Source organism: Pleurodeles waltl, chromosome 5, assembly GCF_031143425.1.
Source record: "Pleurodeles waltl isolate 20211129_DDA chromosome 5, aPleWal1.hap1.20221129, whole genome shotgun sequence".
Classification (NCBI taxonomy): Eukaryota; Metazoa; Chordata; class Amphibia; order Caudata; family Salamandridae; genus Pleurodeles; species Pleurodeles waltl.
Genome location: NC_090444.1, coordinates 123988352 through 124009560, shown reverse-complemented (window position 1 = coordinate 124009560; position 21209 = coordinate 123988352). Strand labels below are relative to the sequence as shown.

Here is a 21209-nt window from a genome sequence, read left to right as displayed (position 1 = left end):
GAAACAGGGCGATGTGTTCTCCTGAGCTACAGATACCACAACTTTGATGGGCTGTCTGGCCGGCCGCATCATTGAAGGTGATTTAGCGATTGGCCAAGCATGCAGTGTCTTTCTCTTGCCAGCTGTGCGAGTCCCGAGTTGCCTCAGGTGGCCCAGCGGTGGCACCACCGTGCCTGATGTGGCCCTGCAGCTCAATGTGCAGAACATTCCTGAGGCCGTTAGAACACCTTGCACATTGGGGTGGTTTTGGCCCCCCAGGCAAGATATGACCTCTGTTTCTTGCTTCTCATTTGCACGTCTTTCACCTCTCCTCCTTGCCCCCACTCTCCCCCAACAACAGCCTCAAACATCATACTGGCAGCCAGATCGATTCCTGTTGCTCCGATTTATCTTGGCGAATTCAGAAACATATTACTGTTGATGCCCTGATCCAGTAACAGTGGCCCTCCTAGGAGCAGACCGGTATTTCTACCATACTCCATTGAGCGGGAAGGTTAATCAACCCTTGTGGAATTTGATTTTCCTAATTATCTTGGGTTTGTGGCCATACTTGGATTTGTGGCCATATAGTCAGAGACTACTCCCTACAATAATATAAATGGCATTCTAATCTAGTTAACATTTTAAGTCTACCTAAACTCACTTGTTCGTGCAGATAGTAGCCATCCTGGCGGCCCACCGATTCTCCACCCCCCCCCCCCCCCCCAAATCAAATTATATATCAACATTTCTGTTAATAAGACAACCTATTTTTATTTTTTTTTATTTTTTTTAGAGATGTGAGCCATGATTCCGCAGGATTCCCTATCTCGATCACCACACTTCGGGAGCATCTCTGTAGGTGGGCCTTAGCGGGGCTGGCAGTAGTGCCATGGCAGTGGGCATTCATGCCTAGCAGAGGAGCAAAATGTATTTCTGGATGTCTGCAGCCTGCAGTCCTTGGGCTGCGGTATCATTGTGGCAGACGATGAGGTCTGGTCCGCTACAGAGAGGCCCAGGAATAATTGACAAAAGGGAAACTTAAATATGAACAGCAGCCTGTCTGGTTGAGCCTTGAAATTTGAAACCTGTCCTCAGCAAAGTGTATTAAAATGAAACTCATTTGCTTCTGTATTGTAACAGTTCTCATGTAAAGCACCCTGATACACTTCGGGTCTAGTATGCACTGAATGCATCTTTAAATAACTAATTGTATGAGTGGTCGTGTTGTGCTCTGATAAATTGCCCTGTTATCTGCTATGAAAAGACCGTTTGACACTATGCTGCACTTGCTCTGAGATCAGTCCTAGCGCCTGGTAGCGTTTAGCAGCACTGCAGGCTGTGATGGACCTAAGAGCACTGTCTACTCTTTGCCCATCAGATCCGATGCAGAGCATCTTGCAGACCCTGGAGCAGCAGCACGAGGAGGAGAAGCGGTCGGCTCTGGAGCGGCAGAAGGTCATGTACGAGCATGAGCTGGACCAGCTGCGCCGACGACTCTCCCCGGAGAAGCAGCAGCAGTACCGCGGCATGGAGCGCTTCTCCTTCTCCTCACCCAATGCCCAGCAGCGCCTTCGACAGTGGGCGGAAGAGAGGTGCGCCTTCTACCAGAGGTGGTGCTGTGCGTGTATGCATCAAGATGGTACTGTCTGTGTTTGCGTCAAGACGGTGCTGTGCATGTGTGCGTCAAGATGCTGTGCGTCAAGACGGTGATGTATGTGTGTGTGTGTGTGTGCGTCAAGATGCTATGCATCGAGATTGTACTGTCCGTGTTTGCGTCAAGACAGTGCTGTGCATTTGTGCTTCTAGATACTGTGTGTCAAGACGGTGCTGTGCGTGTGTGTATCAAGATGGTACTGTTTATGTTTGCGTCAAGACCGTGCTGTGCATGTGTACGCCAAGATGCTATGCATCAAGATGGTGCTGTGCATGTGTGCGCCAAGATACTGTGCGTCAAGACGGTGCTGTGCGTGTGTGCGTCAAGATGCTATGTATCGAGATTGTGCTGTGTGCGTCAAGATGGTGCTGTGTGTCAAGATGGCACTGTCCGTGTTTGTGTCAAAACAGTGCTGTGCGTGTGTGCGTCAAGATGCTGCTGTGCGTGTGTGCGTCAAAATGCTGCTGTGCGTGTGTGCGCCAAGATGCTGCTGTGCATGTGTACGCCAAGATGCTATGCGTCATGACAGTGCTGTGCATGTGTGCGCCAAGATGCTACGCATCAAGATGGTGCTGTGCGTGTATACGTTAAGATGCTGTGCGTCAAGAAGCTGCTGTGCATGTGTGCACCAAGATGCTATGCGTCAAGATGGTGCTGTGCGTGTGTGCGTTAAGATGCTGTGCGTCAAGATGGTGCTGTGCATGTGTTCGCCAAGATGCTATGCGTCAAGACAGTGCTGTGCATTTGTGCACCAGGATGGTGCTGTGCGTGTGTGTGTCAAGATGCTGCTGTGCGTGCCAAGATTCTGCTGTGCATGTGTGCACCAAAATGCTATACGTCAAGATGCTGCTGTGTGTGTGTGCGCCAAGATGCTGCTGTGCATGTGTGCGCCAAGATGCTATATTTCAAGATGCTGCTGTGCATGTGTGCATTAAGATGCTGCTGTGCATGTGTGCGCCAAGATACTATGCGTTAAGACAGTGCTGTGCATGTGTGTATCAAGATTCTATGCATCAAGATGGTGCTGTGCGTGTGTGCGTCAAGATGCTGTGCGTCAAGACAGTGCTGTTCATGTGTTCGTCAGGATGATGCATGCATATGTGTGTCAAGAAGCTGTGCATCAAGATGGTGCTGTCCATGTGTGCATTAAACTAGTGCTGTGCGAGTATGCATCAAGATGGTACTGTGCGTGTGTGCGTCAAGACAGTGCTGTGCATGCCAAGACAGTGCAGTGCATCGATGGTGTTGTCCATGCATGCATCAAGCTAGTGCTGTGCGTTTCTGCATGAAGCTCTTCCTGTGCGTGCATCTAGTGTGCTGTGCGTGTGCCTCAAACTGGTGCTGTGTCTGTGTGCACCAAGATGGTGCTGTGCCTGTGTGCATCAAGGTGGTGCTGTGCCTGTGTGCATCAAGGTGGTGCTGTGCCTGTGTGCATCAAGGTGGTGCTGTGCGTGTGTACATCAAGGTGGTGCTGTGCGTGTGTACATCAAGGTGGTGCTGTGCGTGTGTACATCAAGATGGTGCTGTATGTGTGCATGAAGATGGTGCACAAACATACATATCGATGGCATTGGGTCTGGCCATTTAGTCATTGGTATGTTGAGCTATCATTCACATTTTGCTTCTTCATGCCACGGCCCACAGTACTGGGGCAAAGGGTAGCTCACTTTAGCCACTGGCTTTTTGTGAGTGAAGGATGTGCTCAGCTGCCTTAAATGCAGTGCACTTACGAGTGGTAGGCCAAATAATTTACAGTGCTTTTTCTTTGTATTGTTTTCTTACATTTCTTTAGCTGTCCTTGTGTGTTTGCGCTTCTTCTTTTGCACCTATAAGATCCTTGTTGTCCTGTGATGTGCGTTCATATTAAAAAGGTTTATTTACCAGTTTTGAGTACAAGTACGAAGCACCCATTCTCCTGTATGTGATGGCCCATGTATTTATTTATTTATATGGCCTATTTCGAGCTTATAGTCTCCATGTATTGGCAGTGGCATGTATTCTTTTTTCTGCTTTGGTTTTTACAGCACATGCCTGCAATGAAAACTAAACAAAAAAATATCATTTCTTCAGCTTGCCAAGGCGGGACCTTCTGGCTTTGCCAATGCTTATTCCGTAGTCACCTTCTGACGTGAAAAGGTCTCTATTTCCTAAGCGCACTTGTTTAAGTTTGAGCTGCCGGCGTGCAGAGTCCTGGATCCAGCTAATGATAGTATCTTTGATGCCTGTAAATGTAGGAGACCCATCTCTTCCGGCCCCACAGATGCCAGCATTTCCAGTTGATTTTACACTGCATCTCTCAGCCATTTTGAGACTTATCTGCTCAATAATGCGTTCAAGAACAGCGACATGAGACATAAGAAAATCCGTTTTCCCGAATAATATATAATGTGAATATAAACATTAATAGTCGAATAACGAAAAACAAGAGTTGTTGCTGACAAGTCTTTAACATCTTTTTAAAACGTTTGAAACCGCCCTAGCTTAGAACACAAAAGCCCCCTCAAGCTTTAAAAAGCTTGAAAGTGCAAAGTTTTTCCAGGTTTTGGTCATTTGCGTAGATTTGGAGCCCAGAATAATTCGGAAACTACCATAAGCACCTACCGGCTCCGCGTTTTTAGAAGTAGCGTTCCTTCCGGCTGACATCCCTCACTGCACAGTGGCAGAGAGTGAAGGGTGGTTTCGGCGCACGGTTTGCAGTGTGCGTGACTGCGTGGCGTGGCGTGGGACCTGCTGTGCAGCAGGCTGTCCTAGCTGAGACCGGACCTGGGGATGAAGTGAGCTGCACAATGCAGCATGCCTCCACAGTGCCTAGGCGTCACCTCAAGACTTGGAAGATGCCCTCTAAAAAAAACATGACTTCAACTTCAAAGAAAAAAATGCACAGACATTCCATCTATTATAGGACACCAGATGGATGAAACGCCGTTAAGCAGGATGTTTTACCATGATTGCAGAAATGAAATACAATTCAAGTGAGAGCAGAAAAGGTGACTCGTAGCTGTGCACAAGAGGGAGTATGGAGCAAAGGATTGCAACACTGACCATCCAGAGACAAGTGGGCTCGAGCACTATTAATTCCATATATTTTCTGCTAGTTAACCATTTCTTCCAGAAAGTGATTTCAGAGCAGCTGCTCAAGTCCTTGTACTCCCATCTGGATAGTTGTGATGCCCGGTTCTGTGGCCTTCCACACTCCAGACAGGCACCAAGTAAGGTCATCCTACACTCTGCATCCCATCTGAGCCTAAAGATGTATTATCACATCACCCCCCCATACTGACTGAACTCTATCGGCCCTACTTGCTGCTTTTCACCATCTTCAAAACCAGCTGCACCATCTACAAAGCTATCATGACTAGCATTCCCTCTTATCTTGCAGGCGAGCTCACCATCACTGGTTCTCTTGGCACACCTGCTGCCAGCACACAATAGGACCAAGATATGAAAAATCAAAAAACAAGACAGCATATACCTTTTCCCTCTATTCACAAAGTATCCGGATCAACATCACAACAGCCACCAGGACCACCCCATCACTGCTCCAGTTTAGGGAAGAGTTGAATTGTCACCTCCTCCAAGAACACTAGATCACAATGCACCAACCGGCCACACCCCAGCTTCCTCCTCCATTACTAGTTGAGGTTTTGCTCGTCTTTGACCTTGTACCGCACTCCCCTGCTATAGGTTGGTTCTATAGTAATGACACTTACATACATACTGAGGGCAAGGATGTCAGGATGAAAGCAAAGGTTAAAGAAAACCATTTCACTGATACCATAAACGGAAAGATTGTTAATGGATGATTAGAAGAAATGAAAGAGAACATTGTCAAGTAGCGCTCACTAGCTGTAATCTGTGAGGCTTTTGATTTGATCAAAAGGCCTGAAAATTCATTTGGAAGGAATTCTAGATGTCACTGAAGAAGACATTTCTCTTTTGAATAGAATCTGAAAGTCAGACCTGCCAGGAGTTTGCGGCACAGAGTAGTGAACTTTGTGGCACAAAAATTTAAATTTTGCGGCACACAAGTGCACTTTTTGCGGCATTATAGCACCAATTTATTTTACTTCCTATTATTCCTTCTCAGCCTTAAAATAATGAAAACTACTCCATCAGAGTATTCCTCCTTGGAATAGGCACGAGAAGGCATCTGAGGGTGTCTGTTTGATGCTCTTATTTATATTACCGACATCAGAATGTGAAAACCTGAACTGATTCTGTGAGGATTCAACTCATAACCTGGTAGTTACCCTAAAAAGTAAGCCACTTTGTGCTTATGCACCTGGGCCTAGATCTCTAAAGGTTTTGCATCAGGTCTGTGTTACTTTATTTAGTGCACACTGAATGCAGAATCCGAGCGACACTCCCTCCCTGAACTCTGCTGCATGCTCAATATGCGCCCTACAGGAGCTCACAGCACCCCGTCCCTTTCCACGCTGCAGTAGGCCATTGCTCTCCTCCCTGCACAAACTCGCAGCACCCCATCACTGCACGAGCTCCCTGCACCCATCACTGCACGAGCCCCCTGCACCCATCACTGCACGAGCCCCCTGCACCCATCACTGCACGAGCCCCCTGCACCCATCACTGCACGAGCCCCCTGCCCCCATCACTGCACGAGTCCCCTGCACCCATCACTGCATGAGCTCCGAGCTCCCTGCACCCATCACTGCACGAGCCCCCTGCACCCATCACACCTCTTGAAGGAGCACTCTGCGCCCATCTCTCCCTGACAACATCCACTTCAGGATTTCCCTACACCCCTTACTCTCTTTCCTGGATTATTTCGATGCAACCTCACAGTGCTCCCTGCAGGAGCACCCTGCATCCCTCACGCACTCCCTGCACTTATTGCACCCCTTGCTCCCTTCCCCGCAGGAGCTCATTGCATTCCTTGCTCCCATCCATGCATGAGCAGAAGTAAAGTTGAATTCACACACTCCTTGCATCCCCGGCTTTCCTCTCAGAGCCCTCCCTGCAGGAAGGAGGGGCTTGGGTGCAGTGACCCTTGAGTGGGTCACTCGTTCCCTGCCTCGGGTACCCATTCTCTCCCACCGCAGACTGACACCGGCGTGTAGAGGCGGGCGAGCCAGGATCGAGTCTGAGGCCCGGCCCTGGCTCGAGGTCCTGTTCAAACCTCGAGCCCACTGACAAGCCGAGCTTTCATATGTCCTCTGCCTAACCCCCTCGTCTACCCTCATGCACCAGGGAGTAAAAACATAACAGTAGCCTTTGAAATAAAAAAGGAGAGGTGTTTAGTAGCAGATTTGTAGAAGGTGAAACCAAAAAACCTGGACCACTTGCGACTTCCTCATTTAACCTAATTGTGTGATCTTCAGCACATTTTATTTTACTCATCCTCCTGTTTCCTCACTTTCGGAAATCAAAGCACCTTCAAATACATGATTTAAGAGTACCAGCTGCACAAAAAAATTTGTACTTAATGTAATAGACTTAATAGACTGTCTACAAGAATCTGGGCCACACACAGGGTTTACGTGACTACTGTATTACCTTTTAGTTCACTAATGGCACTAAGTTCATGTTTAACCGCTCACTTTAAATATTCTCAGTACAGTGCTTTAATGTGAAGTATTAATATCAAAACATCCACATGTTAACATCACATGCCGGTTCCTCCTCAGCACTGTGCTGATCAACTAACCCCCCAGACCTTCCTGTTGTTTATATCCTGAGGGTGACCCCTCCAATCCTGTGCCCGTTGTTCGGCCTCTTGCCATGCTCCTGCCCTCTGCTCGGGTCAAGTTCGCTGAAAGCCAGAAGCAGCTCCTATGCCCCTCTATCAAGGCAGGTAGTTCGGTTAAGACCCATTAACTAACTTAAACAAAGCTCTCTGAGAACGTGAAACATTTTGTTTTTCACTGCTGAGAAACTGTTCTTCTTTTTTGCGGCCGGTGTTTTAAACATCGTGGCCTTTGCTCCCTTAACTGATTTTGCGATTATTTATCGAGTCGCAAGATGCTGGAGGCTCTGTGAGTGGCATTTATTTCACACAGCACTGAACATGTGACGGGGCGCTTGTGACCTCTTCCCCATTCTCAAATCTCTCTGTAGTTTGAGGTGAACCTGGGTGTCACCTGGGCAATGTGGCAGCCAGTGCTCTGGGCCTGAATGGGACGGCCACGTTGGTTCGAGCAGAGGATGGATGGGTCCGCCGGTAATACTGATCCTGGACGGGCCTGGGCGATCGCAGTGAACGTGATCTATCAGGTGCTTTAAATGGAAAAATAGAAGTGCAGGTACTCTGTGCCAGAGTACCTGCTTGTTTCCGAGAAGTGCCGGTACTCTCTAATTAAAAGTATTACGTTTATCTTGAGATATGCCGGTACTCTCCCTCTCCAAATAAAAAAGTGCCGGTACTCAGTACCGGAGAGTACCGGCCCATTTAAAGCACTGAGTTAAATGCTTGCGAAGTTTTTAAAGTACTATATCCTAAGTTTGTTTTACAGTCAGCTTTTCCTTCTCCTAGGAGTGTAAAGATTAGGTTCTCATTGTTACTCTGGGTATTCACCCAATTAGTGTTCTGTACCTTGACGTACATTCACTATAGATAAATACATTTAAAAAATGCATTTCTTCCTCTCCTACCTTGGAAGCGTCAGGAGCGCGTGCTCCAGTCTAGGATACAGACTCGTGAAGCTGACGAGGCCAGAGACAGGAGCTGGCAGGAGTGTTTGCTCCATCTTTGTTGTCTTTTTATTTTTGTTTTTTACCTGTGACATGTTACTTAAAATAAACCTGCTCACAGGTTTGCTGCTTCCAGTGTCTTCGTTCATCGTAACACAAGCCTGTGCCCTTTGTGAAATGGCTGCATATAAAGTTGTGACAGTTATAAGTGAAATGTATACAATAGACTGCTCTCTTCTGACAAGGACAAAAAGTAGGATACCTACATACTTAGAGACTCCCAAAACTGGTTCTGCTTGAATTTGTGAGTGAATTTTGAGAGAGTCTAAGCAAATGGGCTGCTTTGAACTGCATCTTCTAGGATGCGCTTGGGAGGACAGGTATGCAAAAACATGTCCCCTACTATGGGAAATATGTGCTTAATAGAAAGCGTTTTATATCATGACCCCAAATTGTTCTGTTATATGCATAGTCTACACAATGGCGTTGTAGTTGTGTATTAATTTTGTGTTTCTTGACATTTACTATTGTGGTGTATTTTCGACAGAAAATCTTAAAAATGAAACATGGTCCGATTTTTTGTGTGCAAAGTGACTGAGCGAAATGTCCAAAGACTTGATGAAAGCAAAACTAGCGCTACAATCTGTCTTCATGCTGTGTGACTCAACCAGCATGCCTAGCTTCTGGTCTTAGAGCAGGAGCTGTTCTTAGCAACACACACACATTTACCATATCCAAAATATTTAACAGTAGTAACTCTTTGATGGCTGTGGATCATTGGCACATCACTTGGTGGTTTGTTCCATAAATACGCCAGTTGTTGCAAGCATCGCTTTGTCCATTTGTGATGCTACAACATCTGTCAACCAGTGCAAGCCACAAGGCAGGAGAACATATATACTTCATCAATATCTTGATGCCTTTCATTAAAGAAGTCTGTATCTCTCCCTATGTGTCAGGATGTGACGGACACATTGATCTGTTTGTCCATTATCTAGAGAGGCGATCCTGGACCACAGCCTGAGGAAGCTCAGAGAGCAGATTGTCAATGCCAATAAATACGTGCGGGAGGCCAGCTTCATCGCAGAGGAGATGGACAAGAGGACCGAGTACCAGATCACGCTGCAGATCCCAGCTTCGAGCCTCAATGCGAACAGAAAGGTAATAGGCCGATTCATGAAGGCCTTGTCCAGTTGGATTGACGACAATTCCGTTTGAGATCTCGTCTGATCCTATAGTAGAATAATTGTGTAGTGCGTACAAAGAACTCTAGAAGCTGATTTTCTTTAAAAAAAAAAATATTGCCTTACTACCCAAAATAAAACTAAGCTTTCACTAAACTATGTTGATGGTTTAGGCTTCACATCTTCAGACGAGAGTTCTTATCTGAGCTGTGAGGTGTGAATGTGCAACATAGGCAAATGGCTGGGAGCTCTACTGCATTTTCTGTTCATTTGAAAAATATTTTCTTTTCGACATTTCCCTTCCCTCACACAACCCTGGAATAAGCTGGGGTGTTTTGTACACTCTTTGCCCTTGCTGATCTCCTGACACCCACTTCACTAGGGTGTAGGAACAGAAATGCAGCTGGTTTGTGAACGATCATAACATTGCCTCTGCGGATGGTCATCTCATTTGCATAGCCCTTTCCCAGGGAAGACACCAAAACTCCAGGATGTTACTAATGACTGCAAAACATCTCCATGTGGCCCTTCACCAGAGTCATCACATCTGCTTACTCCACATTGCGCCTCTTTTTATGAAGCTCAGGTTTTATGCGCTGCATTTTCTTGTTTCTCCTTGTATGTGTCTGACTTACGTACTGAAAAGATTTTGTGAGTTGTGCATATTATGTTATAAAAAGGGGGATTGTTCAGAAGGAGGCGAGATCAGACACCTACCAGCAGCATTAGAAGGACACAGAGAAAAAGGGGAGTCACTTTCACAGTGGAATCTGTCATCCCAAAATATGTATCACTCCTTGATCTGTGTTGAAACATGACAGTGCGTTGGGTGTGTGGGAATGAAAACACACAGCAGGAACTGTATTTTGCGTATGGTTGATTTTGCTGACCTTGGAACCTTTGAGGTGCATATTGTATTCATATCTCTGCTGCAGGTTCCCAACTAAGTGAACTGTTATGAAGGACTACCCCACAGAGAAATTAAAATTTCAGAGCACTCCAAGAGAGCGACACCATTGAGGACGTCTGAGTGGTGCGTAAAATGTACCCATCTCTGGAGCAGCGCCTGCAGCTTCTGACATTAGCGGTCTTTTGGACATTTTTCCAATGATGGTGTCTTAAAACTAGAGCAGTGAAGGTGTCGGGCACATATCCAGCATGCCTGACCTGAGATTGCTAAATATATATTTTTAGTTTGATTTCAACTTTAATATCTACTTTTTTTAAAGACACTCATTGAGTGTGACCCACGCAATTGATGTTTTTACAAAATATAAAGCAAAGACAATAACGAACACTAAAGCAGCAATTGAAACGCAAAAATTGACATGTCAAGGAACTTCTTCAAAGACTGGACTGAGAGCTGATTTCAGCTTGTTTTTGAGTTGATGGTAGTTTGGCCCAGTTGGAATACCGGAGGAAAAGAATTCCAAAAGGAAGTAGATGTTCCAGATTATAACTGCAGGTGTTGTCAATAGGCCAGTCCTTTTATTGATTGACTTTGAGTAGCAGGAGAGATTTGACGATTTTAACCTCAGAAGTCGCATGCTGTTGCTTTATAAACTGTCCAACTTCACATAAAAAGCATTGTGACTTCCAAAAGTAGACAGCAGGATAAGAACCCCTCACAAACTTTAATTCTCCTACCACTGCTCTGACTGTGGAATAGAATATAGAATGAATGAATTTAAGGGCGGAAACATGAAGCATGGTCAGGACAGGATTCCCACCAGCAAGCCAACGTGACACCAAGGTTTGGACACCAGTTCTAAGGTCATTAACAGAAATGTGAAACTACATTTTTCTCAAAAGACTTCACTGAGTCTGAGCAGTCTGCATGCTTTGCTTAGAATCCTAGAGTAATCCAGGAGAACATCAACCATGGTTGCATAAGAAGGGTACGCGTGTGAGAAGAGAAGAATAACTGTTCACAGTTGCTTTAGAACCTGGCTCCCGTTCTCGAGTTGCCTTCCAGCGCTTGCCAGTCTGTTTATAAACCATCAGTAATGTCCAGTTAGGGATAGTGTATGTGGAAGCTGCTTGGCAATGCTTGGTCTAACCAATGGCTCTGTGACCATTGGAGCTTCATGTTGTCTGAGGCGTACAGCTGCTCGAGCTTTCAGTAGGAAGATTCTGGTACCAGCCTGACTGGACCATATGCTGTCATCCAAGCAGGCTAGTGTCTGTGAGATCCAAGAGAAAGACTGAACTGTTTTTTGACTTCAAGAGGGCGTGAGATTAGTTTGATCTAATGAGGGTAAGGTGGTGAATGCAGAGAACATCTGTCTGGCTCAGTTTTTCAGCTCAGCCTTCCTTTAGAGAACCCCAAAGAGTTAGGTCTCAAACTTCTTGTTTCATGTCACTCCACATAACAGAATCACTGAAGTGAGACCTCAATCCTATTATTATGGAATTTTAGGTGCACTACTAGGATCCATGTAGGCCCTACTGCCAGGATGATAACCTGTTGGTGACGATGACTGGTGGGACAGAATATTACATGACTTAAAGATGACCAAGTACATCCTGGTGGGACCAGGCAGTCGGAGTCCCACACACAGTGTTGGGTAGAACCTGTAAGAATAGTGAAAACCCCCACATGCGGTTCAAGATAATGTCATGCGGTGCTGAATGGAGCACAGACCTCACTGGGCCAGAGAGAAGGCAGTAACTTCAATGCCAGGAGTATAAAGAGAACCTGACCCGGCTGATGAAGGGAGTGCGAAAACATAGTCAAGCAACCTAGCGCACGCCAAGGAGATAGTTTTGGAATAAAAAGTTTCACGCCTGGTGCATCAAAATCCTTGTTCACTATGTAAACAGCTTTGCGAGCCAAACACTCATGGCTCAAGCATAGTATTGTCCAAGCTTAGAAGAATCAAAATGGAATAGCGCACACCCTAGATAAAGATTTATTTTTCACTAATCATAGGCAAGGACTTGGAATGCATCTGTCTATTTCCAGGTATGTGTTATACACAAATTGAAGGCACAATGCCGATAAGTGCATAAATCTTTATATGGTTGAGACTAAGGAGTGACATTCTTTTGTGCACATGTAAGAAATGTAATTCATCTGGTATTCAGTTAAATGTATGTGCGCTTAAAGTTTTGATCTCCTTGAAGAGCTGAAGTTATCTCATTTCGATGAGAACCCTTACCGTGTTCTCAAACAGAGCATCATGACACAGTTACTCCAACTCGGTGGTTCCCAACCTTTTGACTTCTGTGGACTTCCATTTTATCATTACTGAAACCCAGGGGCCCCCATTGAATCATTATTGGAATCCGGGGACACCTACTAAGTCATTACTGGAAATCATTATTGGAAGCCAGGGCCCGAGACCTAAACATTGTTGATTCAAATCGCAAAACAGTACGCAAAAAATACAGAAGCAAACATTCAATCAAACACTTACACAGATGATAACACATTTTATTTGATTTGCAAAAAAACAAAAACTTTTTTTTCTTTAATAGTAAGATTCGAGCTTTTCTAAATTCGGTTGAAGCCACACATCATCCAATACTATATTCTGTTTGATGCTCCCGCACTCAGTCTGAGGGTACTCATTTAATTTTCAGCCCCCCATTTCAAATTCCTTGACATTTACAGTACGTTTTAAGCATTTTCAGTTGTACATTTAGCCACTTTATTTCTATACACTTTATTAATCTGTTAATATTAGTTAATTTTATAAGCAGTCACGGACCCCCTGAGAAGCCTTTGCGGACCCCCAGGGGTCCTCGGACCACAGGTTGGGAACCACTGCTCTAACTCATTGAAAGAAATGGATGGCACGTCAGAACACGTTTGTACGGCATTTGCCCCTGCACTGGGACAGAGTCTCTCTCCAGTGTATTAGGCACATGTTTGTTACAGAACTATTGTTTTTCTAGAATATGGCAGATGTCTTTTTTTTTTTTTTTTTTTTTTTCAAATTTGGCGCACAATTTCTTTAAGGAGATTGTGCGTGTTTTTCAACTGTTTAGCACATTTTTCGTCTGTAGTTTATCACACATTTTTTTATTTTCAAAGTGCTGACACGCTTTCATTCAGAACTTGGAATTATATGACGCAGTTGGTACTCATTTAATTTGCAGTTGAATATTTGAGAATTTGATTGATCGAGATTTCAGAAATCCCTTCTCTCACTGCACTCTCTTAGCGAGTGCACTTCCCGTGATGTTATACTAGCCCTTTAAAGGTTTCCCTTGAAATCACTCACAAAAAATGTGTTCACAATTATCATAATCATTTCCATCTCCCCACTCTTCAGGTGTCCGCTTTCTTCACCCTAGCAATGTGCATTCCCTTTATCCTGAGAACATGAAACTGTGCTGTTTGGTCAGAATAACTACCTTTAGAAATAACTAATTATCAATAGCTTCTAAAATCCTGGCAGCTTTTTGCTTGACCTCACAGCCTCAGTAGGTGAACTAAATATTCCCCAGTAGTAAAACATTTAAGGATGGAAGGTTTGCAGACATAATTCAAACTGGCTGCTACTTTATTTTTTTTGCAGATTACCCAAATTAGCTTGGTATGAATTCTCTATTGGAAGGTTGTAAAGGCTACCAGTGTGTTTAGTTCACATGCTTCTAACTGCTTGGAAATATTTCCTTCGACCCAAGTGTTTTCAGACCTTTCCACAAATGCACAATTGTAATACATATATGTGTACCTTCCAAAAATGTTAATTTATATCATCTATGCTCAGATGATTCTGGTTATATTGCCACAGTGGTATCAGATGCCAATGTCATGCACTGATTCTTAATGTAAAGGTTAAAGTCTTTTGATATTACAAGGTCCAGTCTGGATCTGAGCCCCCGTGCAACAGTAACCTAACCCATCAAATAATACATTTCTGCAAAAAGTTTATTCTCTATCAACCACACATTGAAATCAACTACTACCCAGTCCTTCTCTGGGGCAGCTTCATCTGTCTGGAACTCTCCACCAGAAGACCTGTCATCTCTAAGAACTCCTTCGAAGCAATAAACTGCTGGTATCCCACCTGTTCTACACTCTGTCTACCCTCTCCCTAGTCTCAGTCTCCTTCTGATCCCCAAGTTTTTCCTCTTCTAATTGAGTTGTCCAAAATCATGTATTGTTTTTTCCCCTCCCCTGAGTCCCCTTTTCCAACTGTTTTGCTCGTATCTATTCTCTTTAACATATCACCCACTCTGCCTGTATATTTCAGATCTTCCCTTGATGATACATTTTAAGTTGTAATGCATTGTTCTGACTCCCTTGTTACTGTGAAGAGATTCTGATCCCAACCTGTTGTAATTCACTGCAACTATCTTAGATGGAGAAGAACTATGTAAAGATGTGAAATAAAATATATCTTTTTTTAATACCTGGTAATCAAGAACCCTTAATGGCTGTTCAACAGCTATTGCTCCTGAGACAAGTTTAGTACTTTATAGTTCATATGGACTTGTTTTAAAATAAATCCTATACATGCCTTTTTTCATGGCAGCGTGGTGCTGTACTTAGTGAACCTGCGATCCAAGTGAGGAGGAAGGGGAAAGGGAAGCAGATCTGGTCACTGGAGAAACTAGAAAACAGATTGGTGGATATGCGCGATCTTTACCAAGAGTGGAAGGCCTGCGATGAAGACAACCCGGTAAGTCACCGTCACCAAGGTACTGCGATGTCTGTCTGTCTTATTCCCAGAACCAAGACATGCCCATGATGTAAGTGCCACCATCTCTAGGATTTACAAAAGGATGTGATCTGAGCACAGAAAAACTAGGCCTCAATGGTCAACTCTAATATTGGGTAGAGGTAAATTAGAAAGGAATGTGAGAGTGATCACTATATGCAGCAGTCCCTCAAATTGCACAAAGAAAATCAAGCATTGGGAATGCATATTGGTCAGTCTTATGACTGAAAGTATGTTTTCAATTATTATTGATACGGTTAAACACTCAGAAAATCCTCACACATGCATTCAGTGACTCATTCTTAGATTCATGCATCCTTTCAGCCATGCACTAACTCATTCTTGCATTTACCCACTAACACAACTACAATAAAACACACATAAATTCAAGATCATATGAAAGATACATTATAATAAAAAAGTAGAAAAAGAAAACATACTGCTTCCTAAACATGTTTGGCATATGCTTGCAATAACAAAATTAAACATAGTAGTGGGTGGCCTTCTTGCAGTGGTATTGGTATTGTTTTAAAGTTCCAGGATGGGTGCCACATTCAGAACCCAACATGTTCTGTTGGAATGGTAAAACGAATATACTCTGTGGAGAATTCCACTCCATTGTGTTGCCTGGTTTAGAAGTAGTGGCTGCATGAAAGAGGACAGGAGTGGCAAGTAAGCAGTTGATTTGCACTGTTGAGGGAACTGAACTGTTATGAAAATAAAAAAATGGAGAAAGAAACACATGAAAGGGGTCCTATAAAAGGGATAAAATGGAAGACCGAAGGACTGGCCCTGGCTCTGAAGTGCACTCGTTGTCAGGAGGATGTGCCCTCAGAAAAAAATCAGTTTTTGGCCTGGGTGCGGATGGGGGCTCCAGGCCTACAAGGTCACGGTATCCGTACCCCGCCCCCTCAGTATGGGTTTTTCTTATTTTGTGTGAGGATTGAGTCCTTAAAATATGTTGCGTGAGGCAGCCAGTCAAATCTAATTTTTGGATCTCCCAGATCTGTGGTACTACCCCATCTGTATATGTGCATAAACTTTGAACCTTAATTTCTGATAAAGTACTGAATGGATTTACACTAAATCACAAAAAGCATGCCTTCTGGGCAAAGATCAGACTTTCTGACAAATTTGGTGTAGTATCCGCAGTTTTCAGGTCGCAGCCTACCAGACAGAGCTGCTGTCTGGTTTGTTAAAGACATCTTTGGTACTTTCAGAAAGTTGAAATAGAAATGCATTCCACTTGTTGATTACCGTTGGCTTTGTGGTGTGTAACTCACACTTTCTGGCTTTCCATTTGCTGGCTTTATTTGCTTCAGGCTCTCCAGGTTCAGTTTGTCCCTCCGATTGCCTAAACAGCGTTTCTGTATTCTTCCACAAACTCGCTTTCTGTTAACAGGCCTTTAAATCTTGTTCTCATCTCGTCACATTTGCTGTGCATTCAAAGGCCAAGGTCTAATGTCAGACACTGTCTTCCAAGGTCGCTTGGTGAAAAGATTTATGTGGCAATCTTGCTGGATACTGGGGGGTAGGAAAGAGGTTTTTTCTAGCACACAATACTATTTAAGTGAACTGTGTAAGTATTTCAGAATATATCGGAATTATGAATGCACAAATGATACACATTTTTTGTTATTTCTAAAGTGGGTTGGAACCAAATACTTCAATATGATCTAAACAAATACTTAAAATAAGCTGATGCAATTTCCACACGTTTGTCTATGCACTGTATAGTTTTATTAGAAAGAAAATTATGTCTGCAAATGTAATGGTCATTTCAATTGAAAGTGTGTTATCTCTAATGGGGGAGTGTGCTACTACACCATGAATACTCAACTCTGCACCACTCCACTTTACAGATCTCCACTGCACTCTGCACCACTCCACGCCACTGCACTCTACACCACTTCACTCTACGCCTCTCTACCCTGTACCCCTGTACTTTATGCTAATGCACTCTTCTCCACTCTACTGTACACTGCTGCACTCTACACCACTCCAGCCTAGGCCACCCCAATCTACTCTGCACAACTCACTCTGCGCCACTGTACTCTATGCCGCTCTGCAACACTGCACTCTACCCCACTGCACTCTTTTCCAATACACTTTATGCCAATGCACTTCACTCTGTAACACTCAACTCTATGCCTCTGAACTCTACGCCAATCCACTGAATAGCACTCTAATTTACTCTGCACCACTGCACTCTATACCACTTTACTCTATACAATTCCACTGCATGCCAGTCTAAGCAACTGCACTCTACCCTGCACCACTCCACTTTTCGCCTCATCACCTTACTCTGAAACAATCTACTACGCCGCTTCACTCTACTCTGTACCACTCCAGTCTTCCACTCTGCTCTTAACCACTGCTTTCTATGCCAATGCACTCTACACAGTTGCACTCTCACTGCACTCTATGCCACTGCTCTCTACCCTGCATCACTGTACTCTAAGGCACTGCTCTCTACACCACTCTAGTCCATTTTACACCGCTGCACTCTGACACTCTACTCTGCAACACTGCACTCTCCACCACTGAACTCTACGCCACTGTACTTTGCACTACTCTACTCTGTGCCACTATACTCTACTCTGCAGCACTCACTGCACTCTACATCACTCTGCTCTGTGCCAGGTCACTCTACTCTGTGCCACTGCACTCTAATCTACGACACTGCATGCTGCAGTGCTTTATTGTATGCTGCTGAATTCAATGCCACTGCACTGTACGCCGCTGTACTTTGCAACACTATGCCAATGCACACTACACCAGTCCACTCTACGCCGCTCCAGTGTATGCCTTCTCTCCGTGACGCCACACTGTGCCACTCCAATGCACAACACTTTCTGCCACTCCACTCTGCTACACTCTTCGTCATTCCACTCTGCAACCTTCCACCCCACTCTCCTCTATGTCACTAACATTTAGCCACGCTGGTGAACAACATGGCTAAAACGCATTGGCAAAGCCAATTTCTCTTGCATAGGCGAGACCTATTGGCTTTGCCAATATTTGTTCCTGCATTGCTGTTCACTTTCCCTGTGGAAAATTGCATGAGGAAAACACTTTCTCAGACCACACCCTTTTTCTCGGCCCCCGCTAGATGGATTACACCAAACCTTTCCAGGAAGAAGCAGAATCTTTTTTTATTTTAAGGTTTTGTCAGGAATGGTCAGAAGGTGGTCAAGTCATTAGCAAACCAAAAAAAGACTTTCCTATGGAAACCTGGTCCTAACTAAAACTATACAGTGGTGACCACCACTGTCCGACATACATTACCTTTTTGAAATAGCCAGTAGGTAGTTATAGTTGGCATCAACTTTTCCCATAGACAAAGCGTTTCTTGTTTTGCTAATAACTAGGGCTTCTGGTTTTGTCGCATTTATTTTTTAACATTTCCTTTTGTATTTATATTTATTTTTTGGCCATTTTATCTGTATTTATCCATATTTATTTTGTGTACTGCTGATAAATGAAGTTGTAAAATTGTACATTTCCATATTTATTTAACTGATAGACCCATACTCATAATTTCATGTTTTAGCCATTTAAACTGCCACAAATTCAGTGAGCCCACTAGAAAATATTACCATTAAACCACAGATGTATGTTGACATATACCGTTATTTAAATAACTTATTTAAAGAATTTGCCATGCTGTCCATCTGCACAGCTGTTGGCCTATAATTCATGAAAGACAGCACGGAGAGTTACTTAAAAGAAGTCCAACTGTCTGTGTTTATGTGCTTTTAAAAATAAATGCAGACAGAAATCATATTGGTTTCTGTCTGTATTTATCTGTAAAAATGGAAAACTGGCTGCCTTGCCAATAACTTTGACGCCGTTTGATGAATCTTCACGAAATGTTTAAAACTTGTATGCTAATTCATTTAGCTGCTGTCTGGACAATTTTGGTGTGATTTGTAAAATGAGAAAAAGGAGGGGGATCCCAAATATTTTCCCCCTAAGTTATGTCTGTGGGGATTTTCCAATTTTTTTTAACACAACTACAACCGGAACCGCTGAACGGATTTATACCAAATGTGGCTGAAAGTTAGATCTTGTCCAGAAAAATCTTTTTGTTATTTGGTGTAAATCTGTTAAGTAGTTTTAAAGTAATTAAAGGAAATAAAATATAGAGGACGCAGATCCACTTGTGGGGGGATCCACGGATCCTGGACCAAAAGCAAGGCCCAAATTGGCGCTGGTTGCAACCTGAAAACAAAATTGCAGCTGCCATTTTCTTTCTTGCTTGGGTACGCGAAGGGAAGTAAAAAAGGGAAAAAACACATAAGGGTTCAGGATAGAGGTACAGTGACCCGTTAGCACACATGGAGGGGTCCCTCAGGGACCACTTGTGGGCACAAAATTGCCCTTTTTTGGGTGATCGGCAGATCCACCGCAGCGCTCAGCGCTGCCCCCTGTGTAAAATCGCAAAATATCCCCAAAAATAAGAATACAATCATACATACACAAAACTCTCGCCAGCGTACATCTAACAATCTACCCATAAAAGCTTATTTCCTTTAACATATCCTTTTCACAATATGTAAATCATGCCTACTGGCTTTCTTAAAAGCACATACCTAGGATTGCCAGAGTGCAGCTCTTCTAGCAGGATAACCAACATCAAAACCCTTGTGCGGTACAATAATCTAAAAGATTCTATGCAACAAAATGTCTCCCTGCAGGCTTAAATAGAGAGTATTTATCAGTCAACCCTTAAATGAATGCTTATTGACTTTAGCAAGTATTTTCATTATAAATACATCACAGCACCTCCATGGTTGTCATTTTTAATAATAGACAGACTTGGCCTGTAGCCTTGATCATTGGCCTGTCAAGATAACCAATATTGTCCTGCTGTATTGAGTGTAAAGTTTCCAGAATGCAAAAAGTGCCTACATGCACTATATTTCAGTGGAAGCACCTAAAGTCTGCCCAATCGAATAATATGCTGAAAGTGACCAACATGTGGTGAACTCTAAGCCCCTCTCTCAGTAGTACGCCTTAAAGCTCCTCTTCTGTTGACTAGATAAGCTCTGCGACAACTGAGCTCCCAAGTGAGACCTAAAAAGGAACTTGAAGTACATTGTGACTCCGAAGCCAATCGGAATCTACAAAGGTCCTGAGAGCTCACTTGGGTGTTTGTGTACATTTGTTTATTAAAAAGAAGAAATAAGAAGGATGTTCCACTTTGATTAAATCAATGAACTGTTGGTGCAGCTACAGTTGTACGTAGCCCCACACTTGATGTGTGTTGTATTCAGAATTTATTTGCATAATGAGTCAAGTTTGACCTCGCTATTGGAATTGCTTCTTCGTCTGCCAACTTCAAGTGGCATTGTTCACTCTGTGATGTTGCTCATGTTTTATTAACATTGCATTAGACCTGCATCTCTGCATAGCAACCGAGTCCGGGGTTTCTCAGAGATGCTACACAGCACAGTCTACGTTTGTCAAGCACACACCCACTTTCTCTCTGCTCAGTTTGCATCTCATCGTAATTGACAGCTCCTGGTAGTTTTACTTTGTGTAACCCCGTTGCCCAGGGACAGCTTTGTCTGTTGACATTAAGCCTGCGTTCATGCCACTCTCCGCCTTTTCTGTTACATTTTTTATACCAGCCGTGAAACCTCTCTCTTTTAGAAAGAGTTAAGAGATAGTTATGTTACTTTGTGTCAGCCTTTTACAATGTACATTTGAACTCCATCACAATGTTGGCAAAATGAGAAATGAGCATTTGCTAGTTATCTTGGTGTGTAGATGGTTTTTTTTTTGGTTTTTTTTCCCAGATGAGTCAAAAGTGGGGGAGCGAAAAGCATAAGTCTGCAGTAAAACATTGCTTTAAGGGATATGCTTCGACGTATGTCTTGAAGAGTCGAGAATGTGTTCTACGCATATGATCAAGAACATTTCATCCTTTGTTACTCATTAATTGATGTTTTGGAATTAAGCATGCAGCTAAGTTGGCATACGGTCTGTAGGATACTTGATGACATGTTGGTGCGCCCAGGGCAAGGGGTCGTCGAAGGCACAAGCAGACACAATTACTGC

General features: G+C 43.8%; 1 protein-coding gene across 2 annotated transcripts in view; it reads left to right on the top strand.

Moving 5' to 3' along the window:
- The window catches only part of KIF13B (kinesin family member 13B), a 537272-nt gene that overhangs the window by 303076 nt on the left and 212987 nt on the right, over nucleotides 1–21209 (top strand). For both annotated transcript variants that reach the window (XM_069233796.1, XM_069233797.1), the window contains exons 17-19: nucleotides 1361–1574; nucleotides 9283–9445; nucleotides 14958–15104. In XM_069233796.1, the coding sequence (XP_069089897.1) occupies nucleotides 1361–1574; nucleotides 9283–9445; nucleotides 14958–15104 (524 nt within the window). The remainder of the gene's footprint in view (nucleotides 1–1360; nucleotides 1575–9282; nucleotides 9446–14957; nucleotides 15105–21209) is intronic.